Genomic DNA, 24369 nt, shown 5'->3' on the forward strand with positions numbered 1-24369 from the left:
CATTTCTCGTTTCCCATTTCCTTTTAGTTTTTCGCATTTCTCTTTTTTTTTATTCTTCGTATCTTATTTCTCTTTTTCACTTTTTTGTTTTATTTTCTCACTTTTTGTTTTCCGTTCTAATTTCTTATTATTATTGGTTTTTTTTATGATTTCTCACTTCTGCCATTGTTCGTTGTTAATTTCTTTTGATTCCTTTCTCTTTTATTTTTTGTTTTTTTTGGTTCGTTGCAAAATTCTACTTTCTTACTCTTATTCATATTTTCATTTTGTTTAATTTAATGGGTTTCTCCTCTATTTTCCATTTTTCATCAATCTTAACGAATTTAGCAAACTCACCCTGAAATATAAACGTCACTTTTTCAGCCACTTTCGGGTTGTCTGCATTAATAGCTTCAAAACGAGCGAAAATAATTATAAAATTTATTACTTTCCCACGTCGGTGGGTCGGTTGGGTGTCATCTTGGATGCATTCCACGACACCGGAACATGACAGCAGCTGACATTCTAACGGCGACGTGGAAACGAGCTGACTGGGTTCCAGCAAGCTAAAAGCTGTTGCTCGTCGTCACCATGAGGGAAAATTGGCTTCATTATTCAAATTGAATGCACCGAGCAGATTGGAAATGGGATTAGCCCGGGATAAACGATGGAAAAGTTTGACGTTACAAAGGATGGTGCGAGATGGAAGTCTAGGGAGGAAAAACAAAATTATTCGTCTATTTTTTCTGATTTTAAATGTAATTGAAATCGAGCTGAGACAAATTGTGTAAAAAGCTTGATTGAAGTCAATAAAAGCGTATGGGAGTACCATGTAATCAATCTCGATATAAATCGTTTCAAACAATGCTTCAACCCTAATGACCGTGTATTGTGAGGCGATAAGCTGCAATCAATCGTCTACTTAACTTCTCATCTTTCTTCCGTAGAACGAGCAGTTATTTTACAGCTATGGCTTTTTGCCGCAAGCACTCATTTAGCTCACAAAACAGAATCAATTCCACTTAATTTATCTCGAGAGTCAGTTGAAGTAAACAATCATCGGTACACCACTGGCTCTGTGCTGCAACTGCATCCTTCGTCTAGAATGAATTCGCATTTTACCTAGGGTAGTGTTCTCTAATTTCTCATTTCTCATTTCTCATTTCTCATTTCTCATTTCTCATTTCTCATTTCTCATTTCTCATTTCTCATTTCTCATTTCTCATTTCTCATTTCTCATTTCTCATTTCTCATTTCTCATTTCTCATTTCTCATTTCTCATTTCTCATTTCTCATTTCTCATTTCTCATTTCTCATTTCTCATTTCTCATTTCTCATTTCTCATTTCTCATTTCCCATTTCTCATTTCTCATTTCTCATTTCTCATTTCTCCTTTTTCATTTCTCATTTCTCATTTCTCATTTCTCATTTCTCATTTCTCATTTCTCATTTCTCATTTCTCATTTGTCATTTCTCATTTCTCATTTCTCATTTCTCATTTCTCATTTCTCATTTCTCATTTCTCATTTCTCATTTCTCATTTCTCATTTCTCATTTCTCATTTCTCATTTCTCATTTCTCATTTCTCATTTCTCATTTTCATTTCTCATTTCTCATTTCTCATTTCTCATTTCTCATTTCTCATTTCTCATTTCTCATTTCTCATTTCTCCTTTCTCATTTCTCATTTCTCGTTTCTCATTTCTCATTTCTCATTTCTCATTTCTCATTTCTCATTTCTCATTTCTCATTTCTCATTTCTCATTTCTTATTTCTCATTTCTCATTTCTCATTTTTCTATTCTCATTTCTCTATTCTAATTTCTCATTTATCATTTCTCATAACTCATTAGTAATGAATTACTCATTGTATATTACTCATTTCGCATTTTCAATTACACATTTCTCATTAATCTTTTCTCGTTGATTGGTCTTTTCTCATTCCTCCAGTTTAATTAGGCGTAGCTCTATAACGCATACCTGTACCCTAATAAAAATAGCATCTAGCCATTCTTCAGCCCTTCGGGCCATGATTTAATCAACTGGTAGCCATCCTTTGCTGATATAGTACTCACATCCTGTTCGGTTCGCATCGTTCCATAAGGCTGTCCGGTTGCTTTATCGGCTGTTGATGATAGTGGAGCAACTGAACTCCTACACTGAAATAAAAAAAATAGTACCAAATTCCTTTATTCTAGGAATTTTGCCTCCTTTCCTTATTAAGTAATCGGGTTTTTGGATTACTTAATTAGGAAAGGAGCCAAAATTCCTAGAATTTAGGAATATGGTACTTTTATTTTTTTCAGTGTACAATTTTACCAAACAAAATGTGTAAAAAATTAAAAATAACTATCTGGAAATAGAAATAAACACTCAAAACATTACTCAACACGATAAGTTGAATAAAACAAATAAATAAAAAAAATTGAACTGAAAAACAGTTAATTAAAAACAGAAAAAAACATTTATAAAAAAACAAAAAAACAAATTTATAGTTTGATATAGAATGATCAACTTTCACATTATTTTTTTTATAAATATAAACTTTACAGTGCTTCAACTCTGCTTTTCCTAACTTCATGCTGCATCACAAAGCTGATAGCAGCTCGGATACTTGTTAAAATTTACAATTGACTCACATGAAGTTGGAAAACAGAGCGCAAACCCTCTCCAGTGGCAGTGAAATGTCCGTTGAACAAACCGGTGTACTATTTGCCCAGTCCAAGGAACTCAATACATCTGTCGATAATGAACAAATCGACGCTGTCGTGCTAACTTGTAGTACGTCACCTTTTGACGTTCCGAGAAAAATGCGTTTAAATGTTTGACCATCAATAAACAGAAAATAGAGCGCGCATACCGTTCTGGCAATTGTCCCGAAATTTAGTTGAATTTGATTTTTGGAGTCCCAAGTTATAAATAAAAGTATTCACGGTAGTCGGGCATGCACGTCTGTCAAATGCGTTCTGACCTGAAATCCCTTTGGTAAGTCTTCGCACTTACATCAATGTTCAGGGTGTGTCAAGATAGCACGACAAGATTGAAACTTCTTTCGTTCTAAGAGTGACAAAAATCCACAGAGATTTTCCGTTTTCATTGAATATCTCAGGATTGAAATCGAATTTTGGGAATCTGTGATAGTCGAAAGGCGTTCTTAACTCAATTCAGCCCAAAATGCACTTGCGACAAGATAGCACATTAGCGACGAAAAGCTCTTTCTTCAATCAAAGTTTTCCCTCGCTTTAAGTAAACTAGACTGCGAAACTTTTCCGGATTTCTTTGGGAAATCTCCGTCTGGCAAAAGCTGACCATTTATCTATCACAGACTAACAGGAAATTTAGATTGAAAAACAAGGGAAAAAAGCAAACACACTCCCAGTTGACTGCGGGAAATGAGGGAGGGAAATGTCCACCCACTGCCAACCGAACAAGATGGGTGCGGTTCTCGGATCATTGATTGCGTGTGGATGTGTGTGTGTGTGTAGTGTACCTACACACACATCCACACATTGCTTCAATGTTCCGATGGTGCTTTTTCTCCTAATGTTTGGATGGTTGTTTTTTTGCTTGTGCGGTGATGCTTCAGGATTCTGGAGTGTATTAGAAACAGATGCTTAGTTGAAAACGGAGTAAACTTTTGTCCTGCTACAGCAGCTAATGGATTATTGTCAGGGTTGAATTTGATATAATAGGGTGGGGTTGAAGCTAGTCGGAAAACTATACTTCCTGTTTGTATTTCACTCGCTTTTAAACCACAATCTTCTTAAGAGTACATGTCAACCAGAGAAGTTGTTGTCTTATCTTCTGAAATTGTATCTTTTATAAACTCAATCCAGAAACAATTTGGTACACGGATAGAAATCCTGTAAGCTAATCCGGTAACTCTGTGTTGTTGAATTCGACAACATGGAAATGTTTTCAAATCGTTATCATTTTCTAGATTTCGCTGTAAATGTTTTCAAAATCGATTTGCTTACAGGATTTATATCCGTTTAGTATTTTTGAACACGAAATTCAGAGTTTTTATTTTTAAGAGCGCTATAGCGGATTAGCAGCATAGCTTAAAGACACATGTCGCCACCTATGAACAAATAGCGTAAACCTATGATTTTTTGAAAAAATGTGTTTTTCCTTCATAATCAACATTTATATAAAACTTATGCCGGATTCGTATGAGAAAATTTGTTCCAACAATTTAGTGTACAACTTTGGGACCATCCATATCCCACGTGGACACTTTTTTGGGAATCTTTTCCCCCCCCCCCCCCCCTCCACCTTGGTGGACAATTTTCCATACAAAATAAAACTTTTTTGTATGGATCGTGGACAACCGCCATACCCCCTAAAGTGTCCACGTGGTTTATGGATGGTCCTTTTCCAATGTTTGTATGATTTTTCTATGAGAAAACTGTAAATTTAGAAAAAGATAGTAATTTTGACTATTTGACAACAAAGTCTTTCAAAAATCAATAAAAATTGTAAAATATAGGTTTTTTTTCTTAACTTATTTTTATTAGGTCCTTTTAGGTGCTGTGACCAGGTTGGGACCGAGGATCAGTAAAACAATATATAATAACAACAACAAAAAACTCCTTAAATTCCATACTTGGAGATCATGTAACTAACGAGGGTTACTTGGTCCAAGCGGGTCTTGCAGGTCTTGAACCTGCCGATGTACTCGGAGAAAATCCCCCACAGCTCAGCCGAACTGTAGAGTACCTCCCCGGCTTCCTTCTCCGTGGCTCCACCGTCTCGGGGGCCACCTTGGCTGCTTCCTGCGGGACGAGGGCGTTCCTTGGATTTTCCGTCCGAACTGCACCCGGCAGCGGAGGGAACTCCGCCGGCGTAAACGCCGGAACTGCTGAACTGTGCTTCTCCGCCTTCCTTGCCGGCGGTTTCGGTTTCGACGCCAGCTGGCGCCTCCGGATGAAGTCCGCACGCTTAGGGCAGCTGCGATCCGTGGCTTCGTGGGCTCCAGAGCAGTTGGCACACCGCTTCGGCTCGGCTTCTTGGACTTTGCAGTCGTCCGTCTTGTGGGGACACAGTTGTTGCACCTTTCAGGTGACAGTTCCTGGTTCCATGACTTAGCTGCAAGCAGTTCCTGCACTGGGTCACGGTAGGCCTCCCACCGGATGATAGTGCTTGCCACAACTTTCATTGCAGAGAGCTTCTTCAGATTGGTGTATCCCTTGGGGAAGACCACAATGTACGGAGTTTCGTCCACGGTGGACTTTTCCTTCCGCTTGATGATATGCACCTCCAGCGCGTCCAGCTTGAGATCCCTCTTCAGAAGGTACTTGACCTCGTCCGGTTTCAGTTCATGAGCATGAGCATGAGCATGGTTGACTGCCAATGAGCTGCTACTCCGTTATTGACGGATCAGCTGAAGTTAAACAATGAATCAAAAATGATCAGTGGGAGCCAACCATCCGTTCACTGTTTAACCTCTGAAGATCCCTACTTTATTAGTCAATACCGGCGCCCTCCCAAGAAGCCTGCAGTTCAACGAAAGGGAGGAATGTTAGTCCGATAGTTGAAGTTGCAGACTCATCAAGCACACAGTTTTTCGCTATATACTTGTTGATACCGCTTGAGACCGTTGAATCCACAGCATCTCCTTCAAGCATCACGTGATTTTTTTTTTTTTTTGGTTAGTAGGATAAGGTATTGGCTTTTCGATGCCTCCCGAGCTACGACGCAATGGGGAGGACTTTCATAACAGTCCCGTCGGCGAGCCTTCCGAGCAACGATACTATGGGAAGGTCTTTCTGGTTAACACACAAAATCACACAGTTATTCACTATTAACTCGACGATCCAAATTGTCAGTGCGTCTTTCGATCATTATATAGAAATAGCTTTTTCACCGCAAAAAAATAAAACCTTATTCGAAAAATTTAAACACAGTCCACCCGACGCCGTGCCTTCCGATCAACGATGATATAGGAAGGGCTTTGAAAATCACAAAACATCACTTTTCACTCTGAATATTTTTTTACGACCACGTGCTCCCTTTGCCAATTATACACTGATGACGCTGCATGTTCAGAGGGTAATCTTCTCCTCGCAGCACACAATTCACGACAAAAATGCGAAACAAAAGGCACACACAAAAAAATCACTTTTCACTCTGAATATTTTTTTACGACCACGCGCTCCCTTTGCCAATTATGCACTCACCCGAACAACGACACAAAAGAGACGGAAAATAACACGAAAAAACAGAACTGCGCGTCCACTCAGGCACCGCACTACTGATGCCATTATTTAATTATAATGACCAATCACCCCATGCACTCGAACAGCGACACAAAAGAGACGGAAAATAACACGAAAAAAACAGGACTGCGCGTCCACTCAGGCACCGCACTACTCACCTCGTCCGGTGTCAGTTCATCAGGAAAACCACGAAGAACCACCCGATGATTTCGTTCGCTCCGCCGATCGTGGGTGTAGAATTCCACTTTCTTCTTCTTGAGTAGATCTTGCAACTTGTCAAAATCTTTGACAGAGAAGCAGGTCACCTTGGTTCCAAATCGAATTAGTTTGTAAATCGGTTTGAAACCATATTTACAACTTTCCACTATCGCCACGAGCCGTGGTGTTCTTCACCACCAAAGGTGGTTGCTTTTGTTTACCTACCGACTGGTCGGGTGGTGGAACCGCCGGGGCGTCCCCTCCTCCTGCTGGGCTGGCATTGTTGTTGTTTTTGTTATCCGCTAGCGGGCTGAACTTGTTGTTGTTGAGCAAGGTCTTCTCAACTTGTTCTCCTTCGATGCCGATTCCAGCGACCTCGCTGGACTTCTTCCGCTTCCGATTCCCGCGGACGGGACGAAAATCTTCCTCCTCGGAGGATTCCTCCACCTCCATCTGTCAAAAACTTCCAAGCACGCGAGATGACAACACGAGCAAAACACGTCTTAACTTGTCGCTGGCTGGCGACTGAGTGTAAAATATACGTTAACAGTTCTTCTATATAACTGTTAATTTCATTGATATATACGAGGAAACTCATTTTTTCGTATTCCGAAACAAGTTTTTTAAAGAAAAAGTTCACAATTTTTTGCTCGCCCAAAAATTGATGGTTCATTAATCAATGAGAATCATGAGAAATAAGTGATTTTGTTCTTCAATCCAACAGAAAGTAATCCAGCTTTTTAAGCGAAAATGGCGTTCAAATGGTGAACGCCCGAAATGTCAAAATCACGTGGTGGTACCAACATTACGAAAAAAGTGTGCCATGGCATGACAGCCGCATTTTTTTTCTAATGTTGGTGCTACTGCGCGATTTTGACATTTCGGACGTTCAACATTCGAACGCCATCTTCGCTTGAAAACCTGGATACGATTTTTGGCAAGTAACCTAATTTTGGCGCCACCTACATTTGAAACACAGTCGCGCTGCAAAACCTCCATTTCTCGGCCATGGTTTCGATAAGTTTGAGTTATGCATTGATTCTCATGTAAAAAATTTCGGGGTACACGATGGTGATCAAATAAAATACATATAAAAATAAGGAAAGGGTAAAAATTAAGTTTTTGACCAGAGGCTGCAAAGAAACAATATTGAAAGGCATTTTAGCAATTCTCTACGAAATCGGTCTTTTTTCTTAAATTTTAATTTTTGTATTTTTTAATCCGGCTGAAACTTTTTTGGTGTCTTCGGTATGCCCAAAGAAGCCATTTTGCATCATTAGTTTGTCCTTATAATTTTCCATACAAATTTGGCAGCTGGCCATACAAAAATGATACATGAAAATTCAAAAATCTGTATCTTTTGAAGGATTTTTTTTATTGTTCTGGTGTCTTCGGCAAAGTTGTAGGTATGGATATGGACTACACTGAAAATAATTGATACACGGAAAAAATTTTTGGTGATTTTTTATTTAACTTTTTGTCACTAAAACTTGATTTGCAAAAAAATACTATTTTTAATATTTTTTGTTTTTTGATATGTTTTAGAGGACATCAAATGCCAACTTTTCAGAAATTTCCAGGTTCGCTTCGCTTCGCTAGGAGACGGTGATTTTAGCGGATTGCAGACTGGATTTCGCCATGTGAAGTGATGATTGTCTAAGCCCAAGTTGCCTAGGAATTGATAACTGGGAAAAGAACCAACTCCACCTGAACCAGATTCTCACCACCATGACAGCCGTCCATTGCCGGCCGCTCCCATCTCCACCGCGCACCAGGGACAAGGAAAGGGATTTGGAAGACGGGAAGTGTTGATGCTCCACTTTTTTCAGAGTATTAAGGGAAAGTCTCCACGGTATCCTCAAGTAAGTTTCGCTTGGAGTTGGACGGTTTTTGGGAAGGTATAAGGTCTAGGATACGCTCTAAGCTAGCGTTGCGACCGTTGGCTTGATATTATAAAGTGGTAAGATTTTATTCTCAAGGCAAGCAATCGGATGCTGCTGTAGAGACACTTCCCGTTTATTTCAAATGGAAGGTTAGTATTTTATTAGAGTGAAAAATTATTCTCAAAGCAAACAATCGGATGCTGCTGTAGAGACTGTTTTAATTTAGTTGATGGGTTTTTAAAATTTCAAGATTCTTTCTTAGACAGCCGGCTGTGGAAAGATTGAATCAAGGAGAAAGAGAATTATATGCCAAATAAATTAAAATCAGAATAACTACCGCGCATATTATTCTGAGGTTTTTTTCGATTTAAAACATTATATATGAAATATTGTATTTCAAGAATATTGTAAAGCAAAGCAGATATCAAGTTCGTGAAACGAAAAAGGAGACGTGACGTGTTTTACTCCGATTGCATGTAAAAAATGAATTTTCTATTTCGACCCTTGCGTGTTTAGGCCTCTACTGTAAATAAACTGTGAGGGTTAGAGCAGCTACAAACACACACACACACACACACACACACACACACACACACACACACACACACACACACACACACACACACACACACACACACACACACACACACACACACACACACACACACACACACACACACACACACACACACACACACACACACACACACACACACACACACACACACACACACACACACACACACACACACACACACACACACACACACACACACACACACACACACACACACACACACACACACACACACACACACACACACACACACACACACACACACACACACACACACACACACACACACACACACACACACATACACACACACACACACACACACACACACACACACACACACACACACACACACACACACACACACACACACACACACACACACACACACACACACACACACACACACACACACACACACACACACACACACACACACACACACACACACACACACACACACACACACACACACACACACACACACACACACACACACACACACAGTTATACTGAAAGGTGGTCCTGGGGGACAAGGGCACGGCGTTCAAGGACTGGTTTAGTGGGTCAGGAAAACTCTTTTTGTTTTCCCAACCCCACACTACCTGAGGAATGAATTCTCAGGTGTCTGGTAGCAGATTCCGACCTTGTAAAAAAAAAAAAAAAAAAAACACACACACACACACACACACACACACACACACACACACACACACACACACACACACACACACACACACACACACACACACACACACACACACACACACACACACACACACACACACACACACACATACACACACACACACACTCGTTCATCAAAAATTCAACCACGTGCAATCCACTCTCACGAACACCATTCAGGGACAAACACACAAGATAAATAGAACGCTCTCACCCGGGTCTCGGCTTGGCACGCAGTCGCCTCTCATTGCCGCTTCTCTCCACCGAGCGACGGGTAGGCGTAAAATCGTCGTCCATCGTTTCTCAGAAAAGCTGCCAGCGCAAACTCGCTCACACACCAATAAATTCAACCGATGATTCAAGCACAGCTCTGGCCGAAAACTACCACCAAGACAAAACGCGGCACAACGATGCTCGACCGCACGCATACTTGTGAGAGACAGAAAAAACCGAACGAAAAAGAGACGCGAACGAGGACGCGAGGCCATTTTGTGACGCACCAGTGTCAAAACAAAAATCAAATTTTTCACATATTTCGGACCATTTTACAAAATTCCTTCACTTTGTGCACCAACTTTTCAGAAATTTCCAGGTTGTGCAAAAAATCTTTGAGCGAGATATGAATTTTTGAATCAATACTGATTTTTTCAAAAAATCGAAAAATTGGTCGCAAAAATTTTTCAACTTCATTTTTCGATGTAAAATCAAATTTGCAATCAAAAAGTACTTTAGTGAAATTGTGATAAAGTGCACCGTTTTCAAATAAAATCCATTTTAGGTGACTTTTTTGAAAATAGTCAAAGTTTTTCATTTTTTTAAATTAGTGCACATGTTTGCCCAGTTTTGAAAAAAATATTTTTGAAAAGCTGAGAAAATTCTCTAAATTTTGCTTATTTGGACTTTGTTGATACGACACTTAGTTGCTGAGATATTGCCATGTAAATGTTTAAAAACCGGAAAATTAATGTTTTCTAAGTCCCACCCAAACAACACGCCATTTTCTAATGTCGATATCTCAGCAACTAACGGTCCGATTTTCAATGTTAAAATATGAAACATTCGTGAAATTTTCCGATCTTTTCGAAAAAATAATTTTTTAAACCAAGACTAACATTTCAAAAGGGCCAAACATTCAATATTACGTCCTTCAATTTTCCTGTTTTTAAACCTTTGCATGGCAATATCTCAGCAACTAAGGGTCGTATCAACAAAGTCCGGATAAGTAAAAAATAGAGAATTTTCTCAGCTTTTCAATTTTTTTTTTTTTCAAAGGTGGGCAAACATGTGCAAACGAAACGAAACTATTGGCACTACGCCCCCCGGGGCATGGCCTTCCTCTAACGTGGGATTTCTGCTCCAGCGCCTCTGACGAGACAGGAGAAACCGGGACCGACGTTTTACTTCACCATCCGATAGAAGCTCAGTGGATAAGGCGGGAATCGAACCCGCGTCTCATAGCATCATCGGGATCGGCAGCCGAAGCCGCTACCCCTGCGCCACGAGACCCAAACATGTGCATTAATTTAAAAAAATGAAAAACTTCGACTATTTTCAAAAAAGTCACATAAAAATGGATTTAACTTGAAAACGGTGCACTTTATCAATCATTTGGACAATTTCCTATAAAATGCAACTAGAAGAAAGTCTTATGGTATAATAGTTGGAAAGTTACGAGTAGAAGAACAAAAAGTTTTTAAGAAAAAAACATTAGAAAATAAAAAAACTAGTGTTTTTGCAAAAACAAAAACTAAAAATATCTTCAACCTATGAAATGTTTTATAAATATGGATCATTCCAAAAAAAAATATGTGTTCAACCATTTTCTAAATTTTTCAACCAAACTGTTCCAATGAGACTTAAATTTTCTTGTTTGTTTTTCTTTAATTTGCTGTTTTTTTGTGTAAGTGATCTCAACTCCTCGATTTTTTTTAGATATGAACAATCATGGATATTGTTTTAAAAATCGAAAAAAACTGGAATTTTCAGTTGAAAATATTTTTTTAAGTGCTATTTCACTTGATAACGGTGTAAACTGTAGAGCATTTTTATATTGAAAATTTAATTCAACATTGAAAACCAAAATTTAACAAAAAATCGAGGACCGTTCAAGGTCACCCGCGACAGACACGATCGACGAAACAAAGTAAAACGCAACAAAATGTTAGGGTAGAGTAGTCATCAATGAGACACGGGGAACAATGATAAAATGGCTCTCACAAGTCGTAGTTTCAACCAATCAGGCTCATATTTGGGGGAAAGGTGTGTCTACTGGATACACGTCTGCCATATTAGTGGCTTTGGTTATGGACGCTCCCTTGAAAAGTTATTCATAAATGTTTGATTATGGGGTGTAAAAGTAAATTATGGACAAAAAATACTTTTTCGCTCGTAGACTGCCATTTACACCAAAACTAATATTTCTTCAAATTTCTTTCGACGTTCCATAGGGATTAAGTTGGGCTACAATGTCCTTTCATTAGATTTGGCCAAAATTTAGAATATACCCAGAATCCAGGGCTGTCTCATTGTTCCCCACTCATTTCAGCCCATGGGGAACAATGAGACACTTTGATTTTTCTTCAATAAACTTTTCAAAATCGATGGAAATCTTTCAAAACATGAATTAAAAGTGATTTTTGGCATATTTATAGAGTTTAAACTTCATTTAACCAAAAATACTAAGTTATTTGGTATTAATATATGGATTATACAAAATTTCAATACTTTTTAGTGTAACTTTTGTTATTAAAAATTTCATGTTGGCAAAATTGCTCTAAAATGTTCAAGGCAAGTCACCTGCAATGGAACAATACAAAAACATGATGTTTTGCTAGAAAAATGTTGATTTTCGTAAAGTGTCACATTGTTCCCCAGCTGTCTCATTTTTCCTACCAAGTGCGTCTACAATGAGACAGTTGAATAACTCTGGCTGTAAATGTCGGATCGATCTCATATTTTGGTCAATGTTAGAACACATTAAAAGAAAGATAATGCAACTAAAAGCTCATTAAAACATGCTAATGAAAAAATTAGAAAAATCGTTGAAAGTTGAAAACCAAAAGTGTCTCATTGATGACTACCCTACCCTACACTCCAATGCTGTTAATCGTTGAAATCAACGGCGTTTATATCATCGATGTCGATGATCGTTGATTTAAACGTAATCGTAATCGCAGCCATCGTTGATTTAATCGTCAACGTCAACGGAGTCGTTGATTTAAACGGCGTTGATCAACGCGTTGATTATCGATAATCAACGAGTTGATCAACGGCGTTCTTTTATAGTTTTCTAGAGTTTTATGAGGAAAGAACGATTTTTTCATAAATGTATTGATTGGGAAACATTCTCAAATAGATGTGACATGGTTTTTCGGGGATCCGGGTGTACCAAGAGGACCGAAGTGACCGGATCTTAAACCGTAATTTAAGCCTTAGCTGGTCACTTTCATCTCCACTTTGGTTCCCAAGTCCAACCAGGATTTTTCTTATGTAAATGACACCGAGGACGGACGGGAACCGAGATATGGTCGGATTCACACCGGAGTTATTGTTCCGGCGGGTTCAGTAAGAGTCTCGCATGGCTAAATAACGACAGAATTTGTTTTTCTATGATACAATACTGAATTGACCGCATGACCCATGTTCCAGAACCCAGATTGAGATCGGCCAAGATGTCAAACTTCATGACAGACCGGAGTAGCTACCTGCTAGTATTCAAAGAGTAAACAAAATATTTATGACCTACTGCGATCGGTTTTCGGCACCACACGAAAGATATTTCTCGTGGGGTTCAATCGAAACTCATTGATCACCAACAGTAGGCTTCTCCGGTCTGTCATGAAGTTTGACATCTTGGCCGATCTCAATCTGGGTTCTGGAACATGGGTCATGCGGTCAATTCAGTATTGTATCATAGAAAAACAAATTCTGTCGTTATTTAGCCATGCGAGACTCTTACTGAACCCGCCGGAACAATAACTCCGGTGTGAATCCGACCATATCTCGGTTCCCGTCCGTCCTCGGTGTCATTTACATAAGAAAAATCCTGGTTGGACTTGGGAACCAAAGTGGAGATGAAAGTGACCAGCTAAGGCTTAAATTACGGTTTAAAATCCGGTCACTTCGGTCCTCTTGGTACACCCGGATCCCCGAAAAACCATGTCACATCTATTTGAGAATGTTTCCCAATCAATACATTTATGAAAAAATCGTTCTTTCCTCATAAAACTCTAGAAAACTATAAAAGAACGCCGTTGATCAACTCGTTGATTATCGATAATCAACGCGTTGATCAACGCCGTTTAAATCAACGACTCCGTTACGTTGACGATTAAATCAACGATGGCTGCGATTACGATTACGTTTAAATCAACGATCAACGACATCGATGACGTTGATTCATCGATTAACAGCATTGCTACACTCAAAATAATAACACTGCAAAGTTAGAAAAAACACGAAATTTTAAAAGGACAATTTTTGTTCAAAATGAAAAAATACCCTTCTGGGTTGAATTAAATTAAATTTTTCTTCTTAGATTTTTAAACTTCTAAATAAATAAACTTTTTGAGATATAAAAAATATCCAGAAAGAAAAAATCATAGATGCTAATCTTAGGACTGAACCCCACAAAAAAACTAAACACTATAAATTAACAAACAAAACACAAATGGAGGTATATAAATAGCCTTAATACAAAAATAACTCATTAAAAAAAAATGTCTAATGCATCGGAAACTGAAATTTTGATGGCAGGAAAAAAAGAAATGAGTCTTTGAACCTTGGTGAATCCGGGAAAGAGTATTAAACTATAGAAGCAAAACAAGCAAACCAGGGTTCAACCCTTCCCCAAGGGCATCGCCGGAACGATACGACATCGAGACGTGCACCACCGGATAATTGGCAAACAATCTTGTGTCCTCCCACCCCCTTACCCACTGTGAACGGAAAATTCTATTTTCTTTTCATTTATATTCATTACGATGATGTTACTTTCGTTTCTTTCCATGCTTCGGTCCCATCCATTCTGGTTTTGCTCTCCGACGTTCCCAAACTTTTCGTGCAGGTAAACGACATGGGAATGCAGCAGTGCCGTTCGACCAAGGTGCAGATCCTGGGCGCGCCCCAACTCCGCGTTGACCCCCCGAGTGTGACGCTTTTTCGGGGCGATTCCCTGCTGCTGCGGTGCCTCTCGCAAGACTCCGACCAACAGTACGGCACGCTCGGTTACAGCTGGACAAAGAACGGTGCCCTCTTTCAGTCGGATCCCGCCGTCGAGATTTGGGAGGACCTCTACCCGGACGGGAGCATCCTGAAGGTGAAAAACGTCCAGGTAAAATCAAAATTGATGCTAATGGCCACCAAACGCCCTCACTAATGGCCTTTCTCCCAAATTTCTATAGAAAAGTGTCGTATACACGTGCATCGTGTCCAACTCGGTGGCGCCCATCTCCAAGAGTGTTCACGTGACGGTGGTGGAGTCTGGGTCGGTAACGCTCTGTCCGAAGAATGCCGATTACGGCGTAAGCTGGCCACCGAGTGCGTCAGGGCCGGCCGTTCTGGCAGATTGTCCCAAGCGTGGGGATGGTCAGGCTAAGCGGATCTGCGAGCAGCGGGACATTGGCCGGCCGGAGTGGCTCATGCCGGATTTTTCTGAGTGCGTTCCGGACGGTGTTATCGAGATTGAGAATGAGGTGGGTACAATATTGGTAGATTGGATTTTTTTTTTGTTAAATGGATGCTAACTGGACAATTATTGATTTCACTTTTGATTTGACATAGGGGAAATATACCCATTTTAAGCGGTCTTGTTTGAATGATGCTGGATAATCTGGAGTGTTCCTTGAAATCTACTAAAACCAAGTACACCAATGAGTAGAGCAACTTTTTGTGAACATTTCTGTTTATTTTCACTTTTACTAAAAGTTATTCTATTCATTTTACAAGCATTTAAAAAAAATATTTCCCAAATGTATTCTAATCAGTCGAAAATGCATTGGGCCTCGCCCATTTTCCTATTTTCAGCTCAGTTCTTTTTTCTTCCAGCGCTCTTTTGGGTCTGCATCGTGCTGCCAAAATTGGGAAATTTTAAGCGAACACTCACGAAAAGTAACACTAACAGAGAAAATTTCCTGGCATCACTGGCCCACTCCAACAGGCGCCGCTGGTGGTGTTGGTGGCCACCTTTTGTTCTTTATTTACCTTCGCTTCTCGCTAAGTTTCTTCAGCCTTCGATTGGAATGGGTCGTCAAAAGCCAAACGTCAAAATACTTGGCGCGTTTGTTTTTTTGATGGCGCTTGCTAATTATTTACATGTTTCGGGATTATTTTTCAAGTGAGTGACTAACTAATGTGCAAAAGAACATGTTGCCGGTAGTTGGAAGCAATTTCATATCTTAAGCGCTTTAAAACGTTAGCGCAAGTGAAAAGATATTGTTGGCGAATTTCGTTAAGCAGTTACGCTCTCATCTTGCGTGTGGATGTGTGTGCCAACAAAATTATGAGAAATGGTCTCGCAAAACAGAAATAATGATCAAAAGTGCATTATATTTGATATTTGATGTGCTTACTTGAGGCGGTGCTGTTGATGGAATGTTTATAGCCTAAATAGATTTTTGAGCTATAATCGAGCATCAAACTCTCCATATGACGAAGATAGGTGTTTGATTAGAAAGGGTATATTTCCCCTACAATGAATTCTCGTTAATTGCTTATCAAAATAAAGTGATTACATTTTGTTGATGCATTTCAAAACCATTTTAGTGGACATGACAGAATATATTTGGACAACTTTCAACTAGAAGAGTTAATAACTATTGAAAGTGCAATTCCAAAAGCTCATAATAAACGGCTCCTGCGTGATTTCTGCCTCAAATTTCGCAACAAATTTGCAAATATACCAAAATACAGTATAAACCGGCTCAAGAGTGTCACCTTATTGGATTAAATTATGCATTCCCCTGTAAGACCTCTCCTTAACCCTTGCCGCTTTGCTGTCGATATCCGAGGCCGAGGCCTTTACACAGTAAATATTTATCAAGCATTAGGAACAACAACTGCCTGCAAGGAGGGCGGTGAGGCCTACGCTAAACTTTTTCCCAATTTAGTCTGTATTCTGTTCGCCATTTCTATGCTAACAGGATTGGGCGGGGCCGCATACCTTTTTGCGGCTTTTCCATGCCGGAAACTTTCGACATTCCGAATTGAGACATTTTGGTTTTGCGTGAGCCTCGGGGCCCCGAGTTGGTAAGCCCGGTGACATCATCCATGCCTTGAGGCAGTTTGGCAGAACTCAACGGAATCCGACGGAAACCAAATCCCGTCCAAATCGATGACGATAAAATAAGCCTGCGAGCTGAGTTTTTAGGAGTTCGCTTGCTATCTTTCTTAGAAGGAAAAATGTTGGTGCCTAAGGTTATGAAAATTAAAATCGAAGAAAATTTAAAATCTCGTCCTGGAAACACTTTGAGCTCACACTCAATTTTTTCCTGAAACTTTTCCAAGAAAAGCAGCTTGCCAATTCTAGGAGGATTAAATCAGAGCTTCCTTCTGAAAAGGACCATGTTACCTTTTTGCATTTTTACCAGCAAGGGATATAAAGGACAAGGGTAGGACAGGATGAAGAGGGCACGCGAGACATTTGTCGCCAATGAATGTAAATGGTTTGCTTGAACGGAAAAGGTGAACGAAAACCCGCATGAATATTCAAAGATCGCACCATTTCCAAAAGGACGCCAGGAGCACCGACATTGGGATGTGGGATCGAACTTTAAAAATTGATTGAAGATGTTTGATTGAGATGGTGGGACTACCATTGCACTATGGTACATTGGGTGGCCAAGTTTCAAAAAAGTGACCTTCTCCAAATATTTTTTGGTATTTTTTTCTCGAAAGTAAACATTCTAACTAAGAAAAATCCAAATTTTCAAAGCTCTAAGTTTGTTCGTTACGGAGATACGCAAGCTGAAAGTCAAAAAATGGAGTAAAAAACTAGCGTTTTTTGTAAAAAAGGCTGATTGTTTAATTTTAACATAGCTCAGCAATTTTAAATGTTTTACTAGGACAAATATACATCGTTGGAAAGGTAATCAGATAAACTTTGAAACTATTAATAGATAAAATGTAGTTTCTAAACCAAAAACTGAAGTTTTCATCGAATAACTGGAGCATTTTTTTGACAAATCATATTTTTTTGTGTTTGTTAATCGAGTACTTTTTTTGCTAACCGATGCTAAACATGAAACTAAGATCACTTGAAAGATTGGATTATAATCTAACATTGCTGAAATTTCCAGCCTGCGATTTTTTGCGTTTTCGGAGATATGCCATTTTGAACATTTACGTTTTATCAAAATTTGGTGCAATCTACATATGCGCCCGTTTATTTCACTTGCTTTGCTACCAACTTCGTGGGCATCGTCGCTTCAAAATCAATACCTGGTTTCAAGAAGTTCGAAATGACTTTATTGGAATTTTCTGTTGCCTACATTGAGTACCTTAGTCAAAATAAGGTATTCGTACCGAAGTTTCTCAAGCGAAACTAGAGAATCTCAGTTTGATACCGGAAAAAGTATTCAGCAAAATGTTGACTTAGCATGATGAATTTCTGCGATCAATCCATGAAACTGATTCACATTTAAGTTCTATGTTGGTTAGTATAAAACATCCTAAAAAAGTACCTTTAACATATCCTGAAGCTGTCACAAACTCTATTTCTATCGTTTTACTTCATAGTTGATATTTTGAATAAAATTAATTTTTCTGTTAGGGTAGGGGGTCTCAAGTTATATGGCATGGACTCACAAAAGAAACACACAGCAGTAAATAATAAATATTTGACTTAAAATGAATTTATTACGCTTAACAAAATTTTGTTGGAGGGGAGGAGGAGAGGGGGGGGGGGGTGAAAGAAACAGGAGGAAGGGGTTGTGTCCTTAAAGTGGGGATGTATTAGCTTATCCATAATTTAATAATATAAACTTGCAATACAATATATACGCAATTCTGTTGCACTTGCAAATGTATGAAAAGACTATTTATTATAAACAATCAACTATTGAAAAACATGAAAAGTCATAAAAATCGACGTATATCATTTCAATACCATACAATTACCCAAATTTGTATGGAAAAACTTTTAAAAAGCAAAAAAATAATTTGGCCGCCTGTTTGTATGGAGATGGCCCATAGTGCATTGGGGGTTAAGGCAAGGCCAGGGATGGGATAAGGAACCGAAATTGGGACTGTGCTTACTTTTTGATTAGTGAAAAGGGATTTTTCGATGGCTGAGAATTTGAATACGTCTATAAAATTTTTAACATAGTAATTTTTGCATGTACGATCACGGGAACACTTTCGGAGTTTTTTAAACAGGTTTAATGAACAATTCTTCCTAATTTTTTTTTGCTGTCTTTGAATCCATCTATGGTAAAAAGAACAATAAAGACCTGTATATCCAAGGTTCGGTTATTTGCAGGTTTCATAGGAACTTTGGATAATCGAATCATCATCTTCTCAATATTTCATCACCACATTTGGGCGCCATCTTGGAATTAAAATTTCCAAGTCACTTTAGAGCATTATTGCACAGAAAAAAAATCAATTCTCGTAATCGTACATTAAGTCCACGATTGTGAGAACCACGAAGGAATTATTTCATGATTATGGTGCATTTGCACTATAAACGTGTATATATTCCTTCGTGGTTCTCGCATTCGTGAATTTAATTCACGATTTTGAGAATTGATTTTTTCCGTATGGGTTCATATTTGAGCACAACCAACCAAAAAATACAACGATTTTTTTATCCGATTATCCGAATTGATATTTTTCCGAGGACTCCAGAGAAAAAAGATTCGTTTACTGGACCTTTTGAATAAACTCCAGACTTGTTAAGGAGTACTTCTCCGCCAACTCACACAGCAGTTGCCCCGACTCCTCTTCGATTTGGTCGATTTGTCCCTGATCACGAATCCGTGGTCCGTTCGTGACGGAGATCTCGAGTTCAGTTTTGAACATGCGAAAAAAGATGTCAATAAGTTGCAGCCTGAAATGGTCAACGGGGCTTTTGTGTTAAATTTGAAGACGTACTCATAATTATGTATGCATTTTTCATAGAAAAAAAAAAATCAAAAAAAGTTTCAAAAGCTCTGTTTTTTTTTCGTTACTCAGGTAAAAATAATTGTAATATTTAATTTCAAAGGAAAATTGATGTACGTTTCGAATATTGATTTTGCAATGTTATTTTTAAGAGTCTAATAATGTTCTAAAAAGTTGTAGAACAGAAAAAAGGTTTTTAAAAAGTTGGTTGTCGTTTATCATAGCCGTTCACGGTAACCCGCGACAGACACGAACAACGAAACAAAGAGAAATAAAAAAAATACTTTTTCAAAACTTGTTTTCGTAAAATCAAGATTTTTGTAGAACACTTCTACACTCAAAAAAAAACCTCGGGGGTGGGTTAGCGATTGTCCACGCTCCATTAAAAAATATTTGTTTTGTATGGAAATTTTCCACTAGGGAGGGAGTGGGGTTTCTGAGATTTCCAAAAATCAGTCCACGTGGTTTATGGATGGTCCCTTATTGCAGATTCGAAGAGTATATTAAAAATTTAATTTAAAATGACATGTTCCAAAATTCTTAACAATTTTGTTACGAGCAATGTCAGAATTTTCGGGACTGTTTCTGTATTTTTTTCCGATGAAAATATGTTCTTTTTTAATTCTGTGTTATTTTACATAAAAGTTCATTTGACACAACATTTCCAAAACATCACTATTTCAAGCTTGAATACCTTGGAAATTCTCAAAACTACTTAGAAATACACAAATGAGAAAGAATGAAATTACTTGTAATTGCTGCCTAGCTGCTTAAGCGAATGATTGTTCTTTAAAATTTCAAAACACAATACAGTCATGCCTCAGTTTAGCACCGCATACGGGCGATGCAAAACCGAGGCGTGCATAACTGAGGCACAAAGCTTATGGGAATTTGGCACTATGAGAGACATAGGCTATGATTCTAAGAAGAGTCATCCTAACTTTAAAAAATAAGAGTGTTTTAGAATCGGGAATAATATGAAAAATTTCACAAAAATTCGTATTTTTCCTGTATTTTTAAAATGTATTTTTTTCTCGAAAAACAACTCAAAATTATTGTTCTTAACTATATGGGTATAAAAAATGAGATTTTTTCCTACATTTCGAAAGATATAATAATCATTTTTGAAAATACTCAAAGTTTTCAGAAAAATACGTATTTTCAAAAAAAAACTCGACATTTTTACAAAACTACGCTGCTTATGTTCGCATAGCTGTCCCATATGAGAAAAACGCAAAACAAGCTTGTCTTACACATAAGGCTACGTGTTAAGTTTTCACGAAAAAACTGGAGTTCCTCCTGATTTCTAGTACAAAGTATTGTATATCTTAAGAACTTTTGAAAGAGCACACGATTCTGAACCAAACTGCATCAATAACTCAAAAGGGATGAAAATGCATATGGGACATTTATGCGATCATGGGCAATACGTCTTTTCGTAAAAATACACAAAATTTTAGGTTTTTACAAAACGGGTATCGAATGATCGGGATTATTTCATTTCACAGAATTACTTATTAAAAAAACTTTAACTTAAATTTTTTTATACGGGTATCATAAAACTGTTTTTTTGTAGAAAACTGAAATCATGAGTATTTTTTTAAATAAGTAGTTTTGTAAAAATTTCAGTGTTTACAAAATTTATTGTTATTACTTTTGAAATGCAAGTAATCCCGATCTTTTGGTACCCATATTATAAAAATAAATTTGGATTTTAAATGTTTAAAAATTTTATCGTTTCCAAAAAATTCTTAAAACTTTCGAAATGTATGGAAAAATCCTGGTCATTTGATACCTTATTGTAAAAATCTAAAAAAATATTTTTTCGAATAAACGTAGTTTTGTGAAAATTTTGGGTATTTCACAAAAATATTATTTCTATCGAAATGTCTGAAAAAATCTCGATCATTTGATACCCATATTGTAAAACCTGAAATTTCTCGAAATTTCTCGAGATTTCTCGAAAATACGTAGTTTTGTGAAAATTTAAAGTTTTTTCATTTAACTTTAAACTTTCAGTATTTTACTTTCAACTTTCTAAATGTATAAAAGAACCCCGACCATTAGATACCCGTATAGCAAAAACAATAATTTTGAATAACATTGCGTTTTCAAAATACAGGAAACGTATTTTGGATAGCTGACATCATACCGATTTCAAAACACTATAAATTTTTGAAGTTTGGATAATTTTACATGGCATTATAGCCAATGTCTCAATTTAGCCAAAATCCCGTAAGCAATTTGCATCAGTTAAGCACGGGGCCGAATATAAACCGGGGCATGAATATATTCAATATTCTTCTAGAAACTGTGATTTACTAAATAACTTGCACACGATCCGAATGTTTTCCATATCCGGAAAGCTACCATGTTGACACGAAGATTTGATTATCCTAGATAAATTTTCAATAAGAATTACGGACTATGGAGTCAAAACTTTCTTTGATCTGTGTGCAAACATTCTAATATTGATGAATATTTTGGAACCTATGTAAACATATATAATTTTTGAAAAAGTAAACAAGTTGAATCCCCTAAGATTAGTGCATCACAATTCTACGCAGTTCACGGTTAGCATCAATTTTACGCTCACACATGTCATAATCCTTCCATAGAACAGAAAAAAACACATCCCATTGAAGGACAACAAGTTTTCCCCCCGTAACTAACCCCACTTTTATCCTATTTTCTTTTTTCTCCTTAAACTGCCACCTCGGATTACCCTGGCAAAAAAAATCACGGGTCCTCGTAACCAAACCACGAAATGTGCCTATCTGTGAAATGAACCGCGGCGGGAAAAACAACACGAAAAAAATCCAAAAATGCGGGCAAACAACCGCAAACTTTTCCGCGCGCGAAATCTGCAACACTGCTGCTGCTGCTTGGAACAGTTCCGCGGGCTCACCTTTGGCTACCAGAAAACCAACGGCACGAGTGTGCTGCAGTCGTGCCTGGAATACGCGATCAAGCACTACCGGAGCTTCCTGCCGGGGGAGGGAGGAGTGCTGCTGGCGCTGCTTCAGCAGGTGAGTGGGGTGGGACCTATCGTGTTGTGGAGAAGAGGAGGACCACGACAAGGATTATGAGGGACTCTCTGTGTATTGTTCCGTTTGAAACGTAAAGACAGATGCAGGTTTTCCGCTTCACTGAGGATGTTTTGAGGATAAAAATGAATAAACAACGGAATCAAAGAAATGTGATGTGACGATTTTAAATAGTTTTCTCATTTGATTGAAAAAAATCTATTTCAAATTACCCGTGTTGGCAACGTGACCGACAAATATCACAAATTATTGCCCCTCAACTTTGCAATATTTGATGTATAATGAAAAAATATATGTTTTACATTTTTTTAAATGTTTACAATCAGTTGTAGAAGTTTTTTCAATGAAAAATTTAATTTTCGGCAGTATGTTGTTGAAGTATATAATGATCTTCACTGAAGCCTTTTCAAATCTAATTCATCTTACTTTCACTGAATCAGCCATTTCCTGAATTTCCTAGCAAATGCGGTTCAACCCAACGAGCAACTCGTGCTTTTTTTTTTTTTTTTTTTTTTTCAAATTTTTTCCATGTACATTCATTCAGTTAAAATATTATTGAGTGTCCAATCACAAACGATGACTTTTCACCTCAATTTTAAATACTAGCAACTTTCATTTATTCATGAAATATTGTAGCTTTCGCTATTCAGTGATTTCAAATGTAGGAGGTCCTACATGTACAAAAGGGAAAAGGGATACCTTAAAACTAACTTATAAACTATATAAAGAGCGGATCAATGCAGCTGAAGACTGCAATGATTTTTGTCGAAATGCATCAATTATCTTATTGGACATAACATCCAAAGTGTCAACTTCGGCTAATTGATGAAGTTCACTGGTGCTGAACCAGGGAGGAAGTTTCAGAATCATTTTCAGAATTTTGTTCTGAATCCTCTGAAGTTTTTCTTCCTGGTTAAGCAACAGCTTGTCCAGATCGGCACAGCATAAAGCATGGCAGGTCTGAAAATTTGTTTATAAATTAACAGTTTATTCTTGAGACAAAGTCTAGAATTCCTGTTTATAAGTGGATACAAACATTTAATATATTTGTTACATTTAACCTGGATACTTTCAATGTGATCCTTGTAAGTAAGGTTTTTGTCAAAACCAAGTCCAAGATATTTCACTTGATCCTCCCACTTTAAATTTACCTCATTCATCTTTATAATGTGATGACTTTTTGGTTTAAGAAAATCAGCCCTTGGTTTGTGAGGGAAAATAATAAGTTGAGTTTTTGCAGCATTTGGAGTAATTTTCCATTCTTTCAAATAAGAATTGAAAATATCCAAGCTTTTTGTAATCTTCTTGTGATGACACGAAGGCTTCTGCCTTTGGCGGAGATGCTTGTGTCATCAGCAAAAAGTGATTTCTGACATCCTGGGGGCAAATCAGGCAAGTCAGAAGTAAAAATATTGTATAAAATTGGACCCAAAATGCTTCCTTGAGGGACGCCAGCACGTACAGGTAGTTGATCAGATTTGCTATTCTGATAACATACCTGCAGAGTACGATCCGTCAAATAATTTTGAATAATTTTCACGATATAAATCGGAAAATTAAACCTTTTCAATTTCGCAATCAAACCTTTATGCCAAACACTGTCAAATGCTTTTTCTATGTCTAGAAGAGCAGCGCCAGTAGAATAGCCCTCAGATTTGTTGCTTCGAATTAAATTTGAAACTCT

At 37.9% G+C, this 24369-nt stretch overlaps 1 protein-coding gene across 3 annotated transcripts in view; it reads left to right on the forward strand.

Annotated features, from left to right (window-relative positions):
* LOC6038075 overlaps nt 1–24369 on the forward strand; it is a 554342-nt gene that overhangs the window by 394423 nt on the left and 135550 nt on the right. For all 3 annotated transcript variants that reach the window (XM_038257659.1, XM_038257658.1, XM_038257657.1), the window contains 3 exons: nt 14606–14872; nt 14943–15233; nt 22533–22667. In XM_038257659.1, the coding sequence (XP_038113587.1) occupies nt 14606–14872; nt 14943–15233; nt 22533–22667 (693 nt within the window). The remainder of the gene's footprint in view (nt 1–14605; nt 14873–14942; nt 15234–22532; nt 22668–24369) is intronic.

The sequence above is a fragment of the Culex quinquefasciatus genome, chromosome 2 (assembly GCF_015732765.1).
Source record: "Culex quinquefasciatus strain JHB chromosome 2, VPISU_Cqui_1.0_pri_paternal, whole genome shotgun sequence".
NCBI lineage: Eukaryota > Metazoa > Arthropoda > Insecta > Diptera > Culicidae > Culex > Culex quinquefasciatus.